Source organism: Podarcis vaucheri (genome assembly GCF_965113315.1).
Source record: "Podarcis vaucheri genome assembly, chromosome: 2".
NCBI classification, from domain to species: Eukaryota; Metazoa; Chordata; class Lepidosauria; order Squamata; family Lacertidae; genus Podarcis; species Podarcis vaucheri.
In genome coordinates, this window is record NC_138760.1 from 111,613,657 (window position 1) to 111,630,698 (window position 17,042).

The 17,042-nt window shown below is 48.5% G+C and overlaps 1 protein-coding gene and 1 long non-coding RNA gene across 3 annotated transcripts in view; one reads left to right on the top strand and one right to left on the bottom strand.

The window, feature by feature from the left end:
• The window catches only part of LOC309525545, an 86,180-nt gene that overhangs the window by 31,584 nt on the left and 37,554 nt on the right, over positions 1-17,042 (top strand). The gene's annotated exons all lie outside the window — the stretch shown is intronic.
• The window catches only part of TTLL3 (tubulin tyrosine ligase like 3), a 29,431-nt gene that overhangs the window by 2,876 nt on the left and 9,513 nt on the right, over positions 1-17,042 (bottom strand). For both annotated transcript variants that reach the window (XM_082209412.1, XM_082209413.1), the window contains exons 7-15: positions 16,502-16,563; positions 14,471-14,599; positions 14,184-14,298; positions 13,210-13,335; positions 11,690-11,879; positions 8,343-8,491; positions 6,245-6,488; positions 3,368-3,803; positions 1,208-1,739 (exon numbers count right to left, since the gene is read on the bottom strand). In XM_082209412.1, coding sequence (XP_082065538.1) covers positions 1,208-1,739; positions 3,368-3,803; positions 6,245-6,488; positions 8,343-8,491; positions 11,690-11,879; positions 13,210-13,335; positions 14,184-14,298; positions 14,471-14,599; positions 16,502-16,563 — 1,983 coding nt within the window. The remainder of the gene's footprint in view (positions 1-1,207; positions 1,740-3,367; positions 3,804-6,244; positions 6,489-8,342; positions 8,492-11,689; positions 11,880-13,209; positions 13,336-14,183; positions 14,299-14,470; positions 14,600-16,501; positions 16,564-17,042) is intronic.

A 17,042-nucleotide genomic window follows, 5' to 3' on the forward strand; every position in this document is an offset into this window, starting at 1 on the left:
ACATAATTTCCTCTGTCTGAGATTCAGCCCGCTCTGTTCCAGTGGGCTTGGAACCAAGCAATCCCTATATCAGGAGTCATTAACTTTTGGGTTCTGGGGGGGGGGGCACATTGGGAATGTACCGAGAAAGAAACAAAATGGCTGCCAACAGGGGGGCTAAGGTGAGAACCCATTCGCAAAATGGCTGCCATTGTGGGTGTGGCCCGTCCCAAAACATCCATTTCAAAGAAGGCAAATGATCCTCAATACAGTCATATCTTTGATCCCTAACACCTTGGTATTCGGACATGTTGGCTCCCAAACGCCACAAACCCAGAAGTGAGCGTTCCGGTTTGCGAACGTTCTTTGGAACCTGAACATCCGACGGGGCTTCTGATTGGCTGCAGGAGCTTCCTGCAGCCAATCAGAAGCCACACTTTGGTTTCTGAATGTTTTGGAAGTCGAACGGACTTCCAGAACGGATTCTGCTCGACTTCTGAGGTACCACTGTACACTCATGGGAAACTGTTTCTATCCTGGTTCTGATAACCTTCTCTGCCTCCCGGGTGTCCTTGGAATCAAAGTTCTTCCTTCCATATCATGGTTTCTCTCCACCTCCCTTAGTCCCTGTGTTGCTCTTGGCTCCTAGCACTTCCCAGCCCGCCTTGCCCCCAGCAAACGGAGCCTTAGTTTTGCCCTCCACACAAATGCCAAAGGTGGTTCATCCGACCACCTCCTGTGGCCCACTCCCTGCCATCACACACTGTGGCCAACGTTCCTTTAAAGTCCTTTATTGGAATAGAGAGTCTAGCTCTTAAGAAAACATGATTCCCTCTCCATACAACCCCACGTTAAAAGTGCTGCCCAGACCATATAAATATATATATATCTATTTATATATATGTAGCATGATTCCTGCCTGCGGCGACAAGCCCCAAACGAGGACAGCTCCTGGGTCAATGGGCGCTCCTGCCTTCCCTCTGCTGCCGCCTCCTGATCATAGACGCTCTGATGGCAGTGAGTTCGGTGGCCGAAGCTAAATCCATGCCCGGGGGGGATGGGGGATTTGGGGGCACAGGAATGCTGTGCATCAAGTTCCGCAGGTGCTGCTGCACCCTGAGCCTCACGGGGTAGGCGGGAGAGAAGGGAGCGCGAGAGGCCGCCAGGTCAGGAGAGAGGGGGAGTGAACCCATTTCCTGCGACCGCATCTTCAGCCACAGCTCCCTACCTGGCATCGGGGCTGCCTTGCTGGGCACCGGAGCCACCGCGCTGGTGCCTTTGGGATCCTTGGCCTGGTGGAGGGCGGTCTCCTGGGGGGTTAGGCTCTGGGAGCTGGACGTGGCACAGAGCTGAGCCGGGCCGGACAACTTGCCCCCCGGGACGACCGTGGTGGTAGCCATGCTATGGGCCATCAGCACTTTCCGGTTGCGGGGGTCTATGTTGAGCTTGCTGGGCAGCTTGAACCTTGCGGACGTCGAATCGGGGACCTTGCTGCCGGGCGCCTTCTCCTGGACTTTGTTCTCCTTCCCAGGAGCCGCAGGCTCGGTCACCTTGCCGTTGGCGGACGCCCAGCACGGGGTGGGGGCTCGTGGAGTATCCTGGTTACTGCGCCGGTAAATCAGCTTGGGCTTGGGTGGCTGCGGCCCGCTGCTGTTCCTGGTGTCGCTAGGCACGGGGCTTCTCTGGAGCGGAGGCCTCTTGACGGTGGAGCCTTCTACCAAAAGGCTAGTGCCAATGTACTGAGGGATTTCCACAGCTGCCTGTGGGGAGATGAGGGAAACAGGGTGAGGCTGCCAAGCACCCCTCGAGCTCAGAGGGCAGCAGGGATTCTCGTCGGCCCTGGCTTGCAAAGCTGCCACAAGGCTGAGAGAGATATCCTGAGACGGGGCTTCGGGGATATGGTTTCATCACTGGACACTGAGGTCCAGCTCCAAGGGCCTTTGGGTGGTTCCCTCACTGCGAGGAGAGAGGTTACAGGGAACCAGGCAGAGGGCCTTCTTGATAGTGGCACCTGCCCTGTGGAACATCCTCCCATCAGATGTCAAGGAAATACAACAACTATCTGGCTTTTAGAAGACATCTGAGGGCAGCCCTGTTTAGGGAAGTTGTTAATGTTTGATGTTTTACTGTGTTTTTAATATTCTGTTGGGAGCCGCCCAGAGTGGCTGGGAAAACTCAGCCAGATGGGCAGTGTATAAACATAGCTGTCAACTTTTCCCTTTCTGTAAGGGAAATTCCCTTATTCCGAATAGGATACCTTGCAAGAAAAGGGAAAGTTGACAGCTATGGGTATAAATAATAAATTGTTGTTGTTGTCGTCAAGCAGAAATGGTCCCCAGGATGCATCTGTGTCTGGTGCAGAGGAGGCCCAAAGAAGCTGTTCCCAAACTGTGCCCACATACATGCTACAGCGTGTCTTGAGAGAACCACTAGGGTGCTTGCAAAAAAACGAATTGTTAAAAAGGGTCCTGTGATGCTCCTTCCCATAAGCCCCTTCCAAGAATAGGTAATTCTGGAGCGTTTCTGCACCAGAGTGAAGGAATGATCCAACTCCTCCTGATGCAAAGCCACACCAGAATGACCCAGAGGAGACCATCCACTGCAGTTCTGCAGGAGGTGCATTCAGAACAGTGTCTGCTTCCAATCTGGAAGGCTCAGTAGGAAGAGCATGAGATTTCTGCACTGCAGGGGGTTGGACTAGCAACTAGACTAGCAACTCCACTCACCCGGCCTGTCCACCAACCCCTTTGCCAGCTGCCCTTCTTCCACACCTGACCAAGCCCCACTCTCTTTACACTGCTCCTCCCCTCACAGCGCATCCCAACCCCAAACGCCTTTCAACAGAGGGCATAACGGCTTGCTAAACCGCTCTGTGAAGTGCCTCTCCCTCCTTCCTGGGCTGCCTACCACCAGCAGTGCTTCCTTGCTCTCCTGCCTGCATTTGTCACACTGGAGTTGGCATGGTCACCTCCTGGTGGCCACGTGAACTGCAAAGCATGACAACAGCCTTAGGTTTCTATATAGGAAGAAAGGGGAAGTCTGTGTGTGTGGTGCCGCCTCCCAACCAATCAAGGCACACTCCGTAGAGGAGAAATTCAGGCCTGCTTTGAGGTCCTGTCCCATTCCATGAGGCACTGGAGACAGCTCTGAATGAGCTCCCTTAGCTTTCTGTTGGCCATTCCTGCCAGCTGGCTCCTCAGGCACCTCATCAGCCTGCAAAAAGGATGAGCCATCTGCATTGAAGGCCACCAGATGGTGGCAGAGCAAGAACCCAAAGGAAAGGGAGGCAGAGCCAGTGCAAGGCAAATCAGGCAGACTGGGGAGATGCTTTATCCAAGCAGCTAATCCCAGTCCCTGAGGCTAAGGCAGCTGGGCCCAGTGCACTCACCTGTTTGTAGATGAGCTCAAAGTCTCCCGTGTTGCAGTTGCGGTCGTACTTGCGATCGATGACCACACGCAAGGTGTCCTCCTGCACGCTGGCGCAAAGGCGGGTAGTGATGGCAGTGGAGGCTGCCATGGTGGGGCTGGCATTGATCTCAATCAGCCACGGCTGGTAATCTTCTCCAAAGAGGAAGTCTGCGCCGTAGAGCTCAAAGCTGTTTTTGCGGAATTCCACCAAGTCCTGCGAGGTCTGCATGGCGTGAATGATGGCTGCCTTCATGCCGGGCACAATCACCGTGGACCACGCCTCGGGGGCCCCCATCTGTCGCAGGTGGGCCTGGAACTGCTCGGACGACCACATGTTGTCGCGGGGGAGCTCAGAGTGGCGGTTCAACGAGTTCTCGTAGTGCTTCTGGATGGAGTTGTTGCACAGGTGGATGGAGCTGGGTTGGAGAGGAGGGTAAGATCAGTCCACAAGGGGCGGGGGTCAGGTGCATCGGGCAACAATACAGGATTGGGACCCGGGAAGTGTGTGTTCCATCCCTGCTAAGCCACAATAGGAACACAGGAAATCAGCCCATCTATCTCAGCGTCATCTATAGGGGCAAGAGTGCAGCGGCACTCAAGGATTTTGGAAAGGAGGCTTTCCCAGCCTTACCAGGAGATTCTGGGGACTGAACATGGCACCTTCTTCATGCAAAACAGAGGCTCGCCCACTGAGCTGCTCCCCATTCTCAACTCCTTCCCATCTATGGTGATCAGGGATACTGTTATGTACTGAGTTGAATAGGATCCAAAATGCAGCAGTCTGATTGGTCCTAGAACAATAGGATCCAAAATGCAGCAGTCTGATTGGTCCTAGAACAATGCAGCAGTATGATTGGTCTGCAGGAGCCACCCAATCCAGCTCCAGATGGAAGTGAATCCACAACCTGATTGGCCTACAGGAGAATTCCGGAATTAGCCAATCACGTGCAGCCCATTGTGTAAATAATGTATATAAAGCAGACATTCTGGGGGAACTTTCATTCCTCCTCACCACTATGAGCTGAATAAAGAGCATGAAATCCACTCTCGACTCCGAGTATATTTCAGATACTTCTTCCCTGTATGTGCTGCTGTCAAAGAAGCCTCATTCTGCATTCTAAAGAAGCCCTGTTCACAAGAGCTCTGCCCCCGACGGCTGACTTACCAGCGTGGTAACCACAGTACTTCTCGGGCATTTCTCCCCTGCTAGGCTCCAGCAAAGCGCAAGGCATGACTGCTCTGCATTGCTCTGCATTCTCCCTTCCCCAGAAACCTCCTCTCCCTCTACTTTAGCCCCATAGCGCCCTCGTGGCTCTCTGAACAAGCCCTATCTTCATCCCTCCCCGAAATACTCTCTCCTTATTACTGCAACCACACCCAGGCTCCCAACTCCTTTTTCATGCTCATACTAGATATTCACTCCTCCGCCACCAGTTCTTTTTTCCTTTCTCCCACCCTCCATTTCTTCTCCACCCTCAGCTGCCCTCTCTTGGGGCTCTCCAAGATATTCAGTGGCCAGCTACCATCACATGCCTTTTCCCGGTTACATTATGCTGGTCAAGTTGCTTTGGCAATGTTTGCAGAGCACACTGGTCTGTATGACAGCGCTGATATATTTAATTTCACGCAAGAGATTTCTCACCTGCTCGTCAGGGCACACTGCCCTCACAAGGTGCCTTAGCAAGAGAGAATTAAAACACAACACACACAAAAACATATATGGAGCTTCGCAAGGTTTCAGGCAGGTCTGCAATCTGTTTAAATGGCCAGAGCTGTAGTTCACAAACTATTAACCCGGGAATAATAACTGGGATGATCCTGCAGAATTTACAAGAGCGCAGAAAGCTGCCTTATACTGTCAGGCCAACAAAGAGGGAAAGAAATTGCTGAATTAACTAACTGAATTGGAATACAAAAAAGGGAGGTGTGAGGAGGTCAGGGAAGCAAGGAAATGAATGTAAGGTGGAAAGATTGATGTATTTTTTAAAGTGTTTTTTATTTATTTTTTGTATTTTGTATTTTTCTTTTATTCTTATTTCTGTCTTTTTTTCTTTTCTTTTTATCTATGTAGTTTTTTTATTTGAAACCTTAATAAATATCATATATATATATATATATATATATATATATATATATATGCAGGTTTTGGTGTCTTCGGGTGTCTTCCCGTGTAAGAGTCGGGGTGTCTGTGCGACGTTTCGACGAGGTCTCACTCGTCATCTTCAGGCTGGTGCTTTCGGCTTCTTGTTACTGGAACAGAGCAGAATCTGGTGTTTGAGTTCCTATAAATACTGTTGAGGGGTGTGGTGTATAGCCGAAAGCACCAGCCTGAAGATGACGAGTGAGACCTCGTCGAAACGTCGCACAGACACCCCGACTCTTACACGGGAAGACACCCGAAGACACCAAAACCTGCATTCCTGTACCCGTGAAAATCTACGAAAGCAAATATATATATATATATATGCATGCTGTCAGGCCAGACAGTATTGTCTCAGTGTTGTCAGCACAGACTGGCAGCAGCTCTCCAAGGATTCAGGCTGGAGAGATTCTCAGTCCCCCCTGGAGATGCCAATGCATAAGCCTGAGACCATTCTGCATGCAAGGCTGATGCTCTTCTGTGGCTCTGCGGTCCTCACGGGACATCAACAAGACCATTTAAGACTGTGAGTGGCATGCACAGAACAAAGACTTCACAAAGCAGCAGCAGCAGCAGCAGCAGCAGCAGCAGCAGCAGCATCTCTCTCTCTCTCTCTCTCTCTCACACACACACACACACACACACACACACACACACAGTAACCACACACATAAAGCTGTATCCAGCCGTGGAGAAGATAAGCAATGCAACACTCACGTGTCCAGTTTGTGCAGGGAAAAGGGCTGCGTGGAGAAGCGGATGTAGCTATGCTGGTAGAACCAGATGGTCAGTGGATTCCAGTCGGTCACCAGGAACCACTGGCGCAGATCAAACTTGGTGCCAAAGATGAGCAGGGGCGTCTCAATGTATTTCTGCACCACCCACTTGCCGTCCTTTACGATCATGGGGTCGCAGTCCACTAGCTTCACGATTTCCTCCAAGCGGTCCATGCACATGATGCCTGTTGGGAAAGAAACAAAAGCCCTCGCGATCATGACAGACCCACGTCCGTTCCATCCCCACATCCTTGCTATCAGAGCAGTTCAGAGCAAAGCGAAAAGCTCAGGCACCCTTTCTGCAGAAACCAGTGGCGTAGCGTGGGTTGTCAGCACCCGGGGCAAGGCAAGTAATTTGCGCCCCCTAACCCGTGGATTTGCGCCCCCTAACCCGTGGATTTGCGCCCTCTAACCCTAACCCCCAGATGTTGCGCCCGGTGCGGCCGGCCCCCCCTACGCCACTGGCAGAAACCAGGCTAGGTAGACAACACCCTTTCCACAGCTGATGCAGCGGAGATGGCAAGAGACACAAAGTGCATGTTTTGTGTTACTGGTGTCCAAGCTCCACTCAACAAAGAGAACTACTAGGGTGGCTGTGAAACTCACGAAAGTGGCAGTCATATCACGCCAGGAGCAGGAGCCCTGGCCATCAGGTTGTCATGGCAGGACTAACATAACACATTTTTATCTTTGGCAGGAACAACAAAAAAATGGTTCCAGAAAGGGCCTAGGGTTGCCATATTTAAAAAAGTGAAAATCTGGACATGAAAGTTTAATGAAGAAGAAGAGGAGGAGGAATTTGGATTTGATATCCTGCTTTATCACTACCTGAAGGAGTCTCAAAGCAGCTAACATTCTCCTCTCCTTTCCCTTCCTCCCCCACAACAAACACTCTGTGAGGTGAGTGAGGCTGAGAGACTTCAGAGAAGTGTGACTGGCCCAAGGTCACCCAGCAGCTGCATGTGGAGAAGCGGGAAAGCAAACCCGGTTCACCAGATTACAAGTCTTAACCATTACACCACACTGGTGAAAATCACCAAAATCTACACTACCGACACTGGCTGCCATTTCCACTCGAGGGCTGAATACTGGCTATGTCCAGGAAATTCTGGATGTATGGCAACCCTAAGAAAGGCTAACAAATGTCAATGATAGGAAAGGATCTGCCTTTGGGCTTACGATCTGAAAGTCACAACACAAAAAAGGAAAAGTGTTTTGGTGACCCTTTAGCTCTCACCCTATAAGGCTGCAGTTACAGATAGGTGTTGGTCTGCCATAGTCAAAATAAAAAATTCCTTCCAGTAGCACCTTAAAGACCAACTAAGTTAGTTCTTGGTATGAGCTTTCGTGTGCATGCACACTTCTTCAGATACACTGAAACAGAAGTTGCCAGATCCTTCTATATAGTGAGAAGGTGGGGAGGGGTATTACTCAGAAGGGTGGTGGGAATGGGAGATAGGCAGATAGCTGAGATGAGCCTGTTGACGACTCTTAACGACTGCAACAGGTCTTACAGAAAAAGGCAAGGGGTGAGAAGGTGAAAAATGGCTTAGTCATGTATAATGAGATAGGAATCCAATGTCTTTGTTCAGACCAGGTCTCTCCTATAAGGCTGGTTCATAGTTGGGGGTTAACTCTGAGCAACCTCAGTCTGCCACTAGGGCAGGCTGCATTTACTGCAGTAAGCAAGTCCCTTCTCAGTCGGCCTTCACTGTCTCATTTGAATGTGTGAACTCAATAGAGAGGCCGAAAAAACCCTCCTCACATTTCAACTGCTGGGTGTCAAGAAAGCACACCCTCTCCTCTCTAACCCTGCTGGGTGAGGGCTGCACCAGTTGCGCACGGTGCCTTAGCAACCCAGATTCTTTAACAACAGCAAACTCAAGAAGGGCACAATAGGGATGTGGTCAGGGTGCCACTGCTCAGGAAGAAGCCCAGTGTGAACAAGCCCTTTGCCAAGTCCATTTTCCTCACAGTCTCCCCCTTATATGCTCTTTTGATTATCAACTCCCCTCCATATGCAGCGCCGCTTCTCTCACCTCTGCCCCGGGACTTGGCTCCTGGCTTCACAATCCATATGTTCCTGTCCCCTTCCATGTCCAGCTGTGGGACGACCTTTGACAGTCGCTGAAGGACGTCTTCGCACCGCTCGACGTGGGCACCCGTCTGCACCATCTGTGCCCCCTCGCTGCAAACACAAACACTCAGAGCAAGGACCCCACCCATTCTCCTGCCAGCACGATCTGCTTGGTTTAGACAGGCAGCTATTCTAGAAACGAGCTGTATATATCGGACTCAACCACAACTTTATCTAGAAATTAGCACGGTTATGACCAAGTGGTAAATCTCAGAATATGGCCTCCTAATGGACCATTGCACCATTAACAGATTTACAGCCCTTGAAGTCGCAGAGGGAACTCATTGCTCTCTAGATATTATTAGACTCTAATGGGGTGGAGGTGTGCGTTAAACCACACAGCCTAGGGCTTGTCGATCAGAAGGTCAGTGGTTCGAATCCCCGTGACGGGGTGAGCTCCCGTTGCTCGGTCCCTTCTCCTGCCAACCTAGCAGTTCAAAAGCACATCAAAGTGCAAGTAGATAAATAGGTATCGCTCTGGCAGGAAGGTAAACAGCGTTTCCGTGCACTGCTCTGGTTTGCGAGAAGCGGCTTAGACTTGCTGGCCACATGACCCGGAAGCTGTACGCCGGCTCCCTCAGCCAGTAAAGCGAGATGAGCGCCGCAACCCCAGAGTCGGCCACGACTAGACCTAATGGTCAGGGGTCCCTTTACCTTTACCTTTTAACGCCTATCAGCCACAGCCAGCATGGCCAACACATCAAGGGATTGTGGGCAGTATCTGACAACATAGTTCCATTTGTGTAAGGACTTCTGGCTGCATTACGAACCCCCCCTTCCCCTATGCACCTCCTAAATCTGTTCTTGGGGTTTTCTGAACCCTCTGGAGCAGTGTTTTTCAACCACTGTTCCGCGGCACACTAGTGTGCCGCGAGATGTTGCCTGGTGTGCCGTGGCGAAAATTGAAAAATTCGAAAGTTTTTTTTTTTAAAAAAAAAGTCAAATTTTCGCCCACTAGGCGGGCGCCGGACTGTGTCTGTCCTTGGTGGGGATCAGATCGGATGGGATCGGATGAGAGCGGACAGGCGGTCCTCTCTCATCCGATTCCCCATAGAGAGCAGCGGGGCTCTGACATCTCCCTCTCCACACACAGTGCGGAGACGGAGCTGTCATCCGCTGGCTCAGCGGGGATCAGCAGATCAATCCCCGCTGAGCAGAGAACGGTCCGCAACATTCGATTCCAGCCAGAATATCAGCTTTGTGTTCATCCAAACAGGCCCAGGTTGCGCACTGAATAAAGTATTTTATAATTTTTCATATTTCTGTTTACTTACTATTTCATAATAAAATAATTATAAAATACTTTCGTTGTGTATATTTGATTCCTATTCAAGAGAATTACTTTATATATAGTCAATATAGACGCAGAGTTAAATTTTTTAACATTTTCTAATGGTGGTGTGCCTCGTGATTTTTTTCATGAAACAAGTGTGCCTTTGCCCAAAAAAGGTTGAAAAACACTGCTCTGGAGGATATTTGGAGAGGGTGTGGGAACATGCAGGGAGAGAAAGTCCTTGTGCTGATGGAACTACTTCTATGGGATACCACCCTATAGGCGTTTAGCCCAACAACATAGAGTAGGCTGTAGGTTCCCCATCCCTGGGCTTGGGATACGTGAGCATTTTCAACCACAACATCTCAGGTGCTATAGAGCACCTGGGAGAACCTTCCAGGTGGCTCAGATTACAGTAAAGGTAAAGGGACCCCATTAGGTCCAGTCATGGCCGACTCTGGGGTTGCGGCGCTCATCTCGCTTTACTGGCCGAGGGAGCCGGCGAACAGCTTCTGGGTCATGTGGCCAGCATGACTAAGCCGCTTCTGGCAAACCAGAGCAGCGCATGGAAACGCTGTTAACCTTCCCGTCGGAGTGGTACCTATTTATCTACTTGCACTTTGACGTGCTTTCGAACTGCTCCTGGCAGGAGCAGGGACCAAGCAACAGGAGTTCACCCCGTCGCGGGGATTCGAACCGTCAACCTTCTGATCAGCAAGTCCTAGGCTCTGTTGTTTAACCCACAGTGCCACCCGTGTCCCTTGTCAGATTTCAGTACCCAACTGCAATCCCTTCCTCTCTCCATTGTTTCCCATGCCTAGGGCCTTCATACTCAGGTCTGACAGTCATTTCCCTTCAGTCTTTCAGACATAGCCCCCAAATTTATCGTCCCCAGTTTGTGATGCTTAAAAACAAAGCAAAAACAAAAAGAGAGAGAGATTAAGAGCATGAGCATGTAAAGATGAGCAAAACTGCCTAATTCACATAACACAATTCACATAACCTACATAACAAATTTCTGCATGGACACTTCTCAGTCTGCTGATTCCTGCAAAATTTTGTTTGAAAATAGAGCAACATTTCCAGCTCTCACAATTGTGAAGGGAATGAAAGATGTTCAAGGAGTTTCTGCTCAATGCCCCTAGAAAAAAAATCCAGGCTTAATCTGGCACGACTTTCCAGTAGTCAGGGAGTAAGAATTTCTTCACACAATACAAACCCCAGTCCTTCCCTCAAGTTCCCCATTAAGTCCCTGTATCTTCCTCTACATACCCAGTTGCTGTAATCCTGATAGGTGTAGTTTATTCCCCTGTTTGTGTTAGAAGATTGTCCCTTCAGAGTTTATGTAGGCTGCCCTCGTGCCATCGTGATCACATGAACCCCATTCCCAAGGATGCTCAGAGGGGGGAGGAAGGGCAGGAAGAGAGCAAGGAGGAAGGAGGAAGGCAGGGGCTGCAGAGAAGATAATGACACAAAGTTTGTGGTTCAGTCCTGCCCGGTGTGTCCTCTTTTGTCAGGGGCAAGCTACAAAACCATTTGCGCCCTAAATGCAAAATCTGTATGTGCGTCAAACCTTCTTTCCTAAAATGATTCTGCAAAAAAATAAAGTGGGGCGACAAATATTGCTAAGCTGAAATGAGCACGTACACACACAACAGGTTGCACCCAGGTGCTGTCCATGCATAAACAGAATGGACTTCCACTTGTGCAACATTATTTCAGCTTTCACTGCCTACCTCCAGCCATCAGAATACCCTCAAATAAAGTTTTTTTTTGGGGGGGGGGCTTTGAGAGCGGGGTGGAGAGATGAGAGGAAGATGCAGTCTCCTTGCCCAAGTTAAAGTCAACTTGGTGGATTCCACTCTATGCAAATGGACACAAATTTGCACAAAGATCCAGTTCTGAAATTGGGGCTTTCCGGGTTCAAAAACAGATGTTTTTGCTGTGTGGTATATTCCAGCATCACCTGTACTTACTGGGCTAACTGGTAGTAGCCATGTAGAAACTTTTCCCAGTGTGACTTTTTCATTAGCAAAGGAGAACCGGATTCTCTGTCAATGTCCTGGTGCCTCAAGCTGCTCATGTGTTCCTCGCAGGCATGTATCGCAGTCTCAATCAGCTGGGATGAGAGCATGACCCCTTTCTTCCGGCTGGTGTACTGCTTGACTTTTGAAAACGAAGGGTTGTTGAGCCAGTTATGCAAGGCACACAAAGCAAGACTGCCTGAGATACTGTTTCTGCTACTCCCTGTAAATCACAGACCTTCCAACATTCTCCCATGAAAATAGGGACATTCTATTCAATTATAATAATAATTTTACTATTTACACCCAACCCGTCTGACTGGGTTGCCCAAGCCACTCTGGGTGGCTTCCAACATTTATATACATATACATATACATATACATATACATATACATATACATATACATATACATACCCACACCCACCCACCCACACACACAAAACTTCCCTATACAGTGGTACCTTGGGTTGAGTACTTAATTTGTTCCGGAGGTCTGTTCTTAACCTGAAACTGTTCATAACCTGAAGCACCACTTTAGCTAATGGGGCCTTCTGCTGCTGCCGCGCCGCCAGAGCACGATTTCTGTTCTCATCCTGAAGCAAAGTTCTTAACCCGAGGTACTGTTTCTGGGTTAGCGGAGTCTGTAACCTGAAGCATATGTAACCCGAGGTACCACTGTACAGGACTGCTGTCATATAGCTCAAGAGTCACATAACGCCATATCTTCCAACATTTCTCCGAAGAAAACAGGGATGTCCTAAAGAAAAGTGGGTCATTTCAGGATCAAATCAGAAACCAGGATGGTTTCCATAAATCCAGGACTGTCCCTGAAAAATAGGGACACTTGGAGTGTCTGAAATCAAAGCAACACACACAAAAACTGTCACAAAGAGAGACCTAGGTCTTTTTTTTTTTTTTTTACAGATTCCCAGTTGTCAGGGTCTGGCTGGACACTGAGGAGTGGTGGTTGGAATCTGACTTGGAAAAAGTGATCAGTGATCTGGGGGAGCCTAAAAGCTACACCCACCCACCCACCTCACTTCAGATAAAGAAACTCCATAGCACTTCTTTCTTAGGACATTTTCACATGGAAGCTCATGCTTCAATTAGTTTCTGATCTAATCTCCACTGGAAAGAAAGTTCATTTGCATATCAAACACCTCTACTCCATTCTCTCTTCTTACACAGAGGAGACCAGCCCAACCATAGACAAGAGAAGGATCACTCAGCTGTGAAAAATATCTTAGAGAAAAAGCCACAGGGCTACACTTTTGGAGGTAGCTCATAGCCATTTCTCAATAGTCTCCCCTAGAACACAACTGATGGCATTAGCAATAATTTCCAGAGAAAAGCAATTTATCACACGTTCTGCTCTCCCATCAAGGACCTTCTCCAGGTACTTGCTGGAGACGGCAGTAGAGAAATCTCTGTGGTTGTTCCTTTTTTGAACACACAGCTCCTACCGCTTACCTGGAGTCTCTGGGAAATTTGGGGGCTCATTCTGATTAGCATCCAGTCTTGTCATGTTGGGTTCATTCCAGTATCGTTTCACCACCACTTTGAGAAGGCTCCTGGCTGCAGTGAGCTGGAAATCCTCTACCATAAAAGGGAGGGAGGACACATAATTCTCTGGTGAGAATCCAGAGCAGGGAGGAAAGGAACCCCTAAACTATCCTCGCTCCTCAACTGACATTTGAGGGCACCCATTCCATCCAGCTACCTCAGTGGAGGAGATGGGAAGCAGGGCTTGTTTCATTAGCTTTGCTGGAGGCCCAGTTCCATCAGGTGTCTCCTGCCCCTGATTTGTGCCAGCTGGTCATTATATTTAGAAACTGATGCCTGAATTTTTATTTCCCTCTTCCTTCCCTGTCTTTTGCACTTGCGTATTGTGTTGTGTTTTTTTTAAATATAAGCCAGCAGGTAGGGACTGTTCTGTTTTGATTGAAGCAGCTTAGGTAAAGGTAAAGGGACCCCTGACCATTAAGTCCGGTTGTGGCTGACTCTGGGGTTGCAGCACTCATCTCACTTTACTGGCCGAGGGAGCCAGCGTACAGCTTCCGGGTCATGTGGCCAGCATGTCTAAGCCGCTTCTGGCAAACCAGAGCAGCGCACGGAAACACCGTTTACCTTCCCGCCAGAACGGTACCTATTTATCTACTTGCACTCTGACGTGCTTTCAAACTGTGTTGTTTTTTTAAAAGAATATAAGCCTGCAGGTAGGGACTGTTCTGTTTTGATTGAAGCAGCTTACATACAATCAAAACAGACTTCCTACTGCACTAAGACATGCCATCAAAGTAGAAAGTATATCCCAAAACATGGTGGGCCTTTACTCTGGGATAAGGCATCTCTCATCCCATTGTCCCCATTGTGCTAGAGTCATGGAGTTTCCTTCTCTTCCCCACCCCACCCCACCGAAGGAGAGCATTGTGAACAGTTCTCACCAATAAAGGCATGCTTTTCATCTTCAGCTCCAAGGCGGTAGCAACGTGGGAAAAAGGTATCAGCATCAGCCTGGTCAAACCATGGCAGGTTTCGCAGGTTCAGACACAGCCCTACCTGAGAAAGAAGGGATGGATGCCTTTGCAGCAGCTTAATTTCCCAACTCCCCACAGCACACATACACAAGCCACTTGAGCCCAGATCCTGCACATTCCTTTTCCCAACTCAGAGCGCCATTCGCACTCTGCTAGCGTGGCCCAGACATTCAAGAAGCAAAAACTCTGCCCACCTTGGTGGTGAAGGTGCCCGCCTTGGCATAGTGGTTCATCATCTGATCTTTGCGCAGGAGGCGGCAGTCAATGACATCACGCCGGTTGGTCCAGATGAAATAGGGGATCTGATTGCGAACCAACCTTGACTGCCAGGGAAAGAGGAAGGGTAAAAAGTAAATGTGGAAGCCTAGTGAAACAGCACAGAAGCTGGTTAAAACAACAACAACAAAAAGGACAAGGTGGGGGGGGAACTGGGTGCAGGTGACAGATATGCTGTTGGGAAAGGTGAAATATGAACAGGCAGCTAAATTATTGACGGGAACAAGGTGGCATGATGGTGGCCCAACAGCACTGGCTTCCAATTTTTGTCCAGACCCAATTCAAAGTGCTGGTTTTGACCGTTATATAGCCTTATATGGTTCAGGACCATTATAGCTAAAAACTGACACCCTGAGATCATCATCTGAAGCCCTTCTCTGCATGCCACGTCCAAGGGAAGTCTGGAGGATGCCAATGGCCAAACAGGTCTTTTCTGTAGTAAAAGGTAAAGGGACCCCTGACCATTAGGTCCAGTCGTGACTGACTCTGGGGTTGCGGCGTTCATCTCGTTTTATTGGCCGAGGGAGCCGGCGTACAGCTTCCAGGTCATGTGGCAAGCATGACTAAGCCGCTTCTGGCGAACCAGAGCAGCGCATGGAAACGCAGTTTACCTTCCCGCTGGAGCGGTACCTATTTATCTACTTGCACTTTGACGTGCTTTCGAACTGCTAGGTTGGCAGGAGCAGGGACCAAGCAACGGGAGCTCACCCCATCGCGGGGATTCAAACCTCCGTCTTTCTGATCGGCAAGTCCTAGGCTCTGTGGTTTAACCCACAGCGCCACCCACGTCCTTTTCTGTAGTAGCTCCCATTGATGGAATGTTCTCTCTAGGGCGGCCCACCTGGTATTATCCTTGTCATCTTTTTTGGCACCAGGTGAAGACATTTCCCCCCAAAGCATTTGGGCGCCCCTAACAATATAGTGTTGCACTGTTAAATGTTTTTAAAACAATGTTCATATTACTGTTTTTGTTTGTTTGTTTTCATTTGACTGTAAATCACTTAAGGGCCTTTTTCCATTTGAGAAGTGATGTATAAATGGGAAAAACCCAAATCCTGAATAAATCTAGGTGATGCTGAAGAACACAAGAAGGGGGTCTATGATGATCAAACAGACAGCATGTGTATTGCAGCGGTTAGAAAGTCTGATTAGGATTGAGGAGACCCAGATTCACATCTCTACAAAGCCATATAGCTCACTGGATCACCTTGGTCCAGTAACTAGCTACTAGCCTATGGCTGGGTACAAAACTAGAGTATAAAAAGTGCATGTGGGTAACACATATCCGATTTTTCCATGTGTGTTTTTGTCTGTGAACAACAACACATGAGTGTTTTAAATTGAACTGTATACAGTGGAACCTCGGATTTTGAACGTACATGTAATCCCTTCTGGAAGACTGTTTGATTTCTGAAATGTTCGAAAGCCGAGGATCAATGGGTGGTCGGCAAAATCCATTGAATAAATGGAGAAACACACCTCAGAAGCCATTCAAATTCCGAGGCACATTTGAAAATGGAAGCAATTACTTCCGGGTTTTCGGTGTCCGGGTTACGAATCATTCGATTTCCGAGATGCTCGAAAACCGAGGTACCACTGTGTAAGGCCAACCGAAACATCAGAAAATAGTGTGCATGCTATTAACGATAGAACCTGGAAAGCTTGCACGCTGCCTTGTCACATTTGGTTGGCCTCTATTGCCTTAGTATGGATCTACTGATATTGGGAAAATCTGAATTAGATGGAGGTGAGGGGACTGTGGGCTGCAACCTGAATGAGGACAAGGTGGTGCGGAAGGCATGAAAAGCATGCATCAAATCCACTTTAAACTGCCCTGTGTGTTTGTGCAGCCCTCAACGGGCTTTTGCAGGAACCAGAATTGTGGAGGGAAAGGTTTAGCTGCTTGAAGGAAGCATTTAGGGGTAAGTTCACCATCACATCAAACTAACCATAAGGCTATAGGTACTATCAATGGCATCATCCTGTTCATCTTCCCCCTCTTCCTCCTCATCTGTGAAGGAAACGGAAAACAGCGGAGACAAGGGTCACTCACAGTCATTACCAGGGAGCAGTCTCCTTCTTGGACACACTGAAACTGTATTTAAAGTGCTTATTACTGTGGGTAAGTCCATAAAAAGATGGGTGCTCATCCATATATTTAATTATTTTGTTATTTTTGTAAACCACTTTGAAATTGATAACCACCTTCAAATCACTGATAGAAAGGCAGCATGGGTTTTAATTTTATAGATCTATATACACACATAAATGTTAAATGCAGAATAGCAGAGACACACCTAATGATACTTATTCACACTTAATTTTATAAATTTAAGTTGTAGAATGCACACTCTGAAGAGGCTAAATTAGGAAAATAGTGCAGAGTTCTATTTTATTAGCAAATGTATACAGATCTTGGGTTGCCAGTGGTTTCCTTCCAAAACCTGGAGCAATATTTACAGCAGTTACATCTTTTTCTTGTTACAAAAG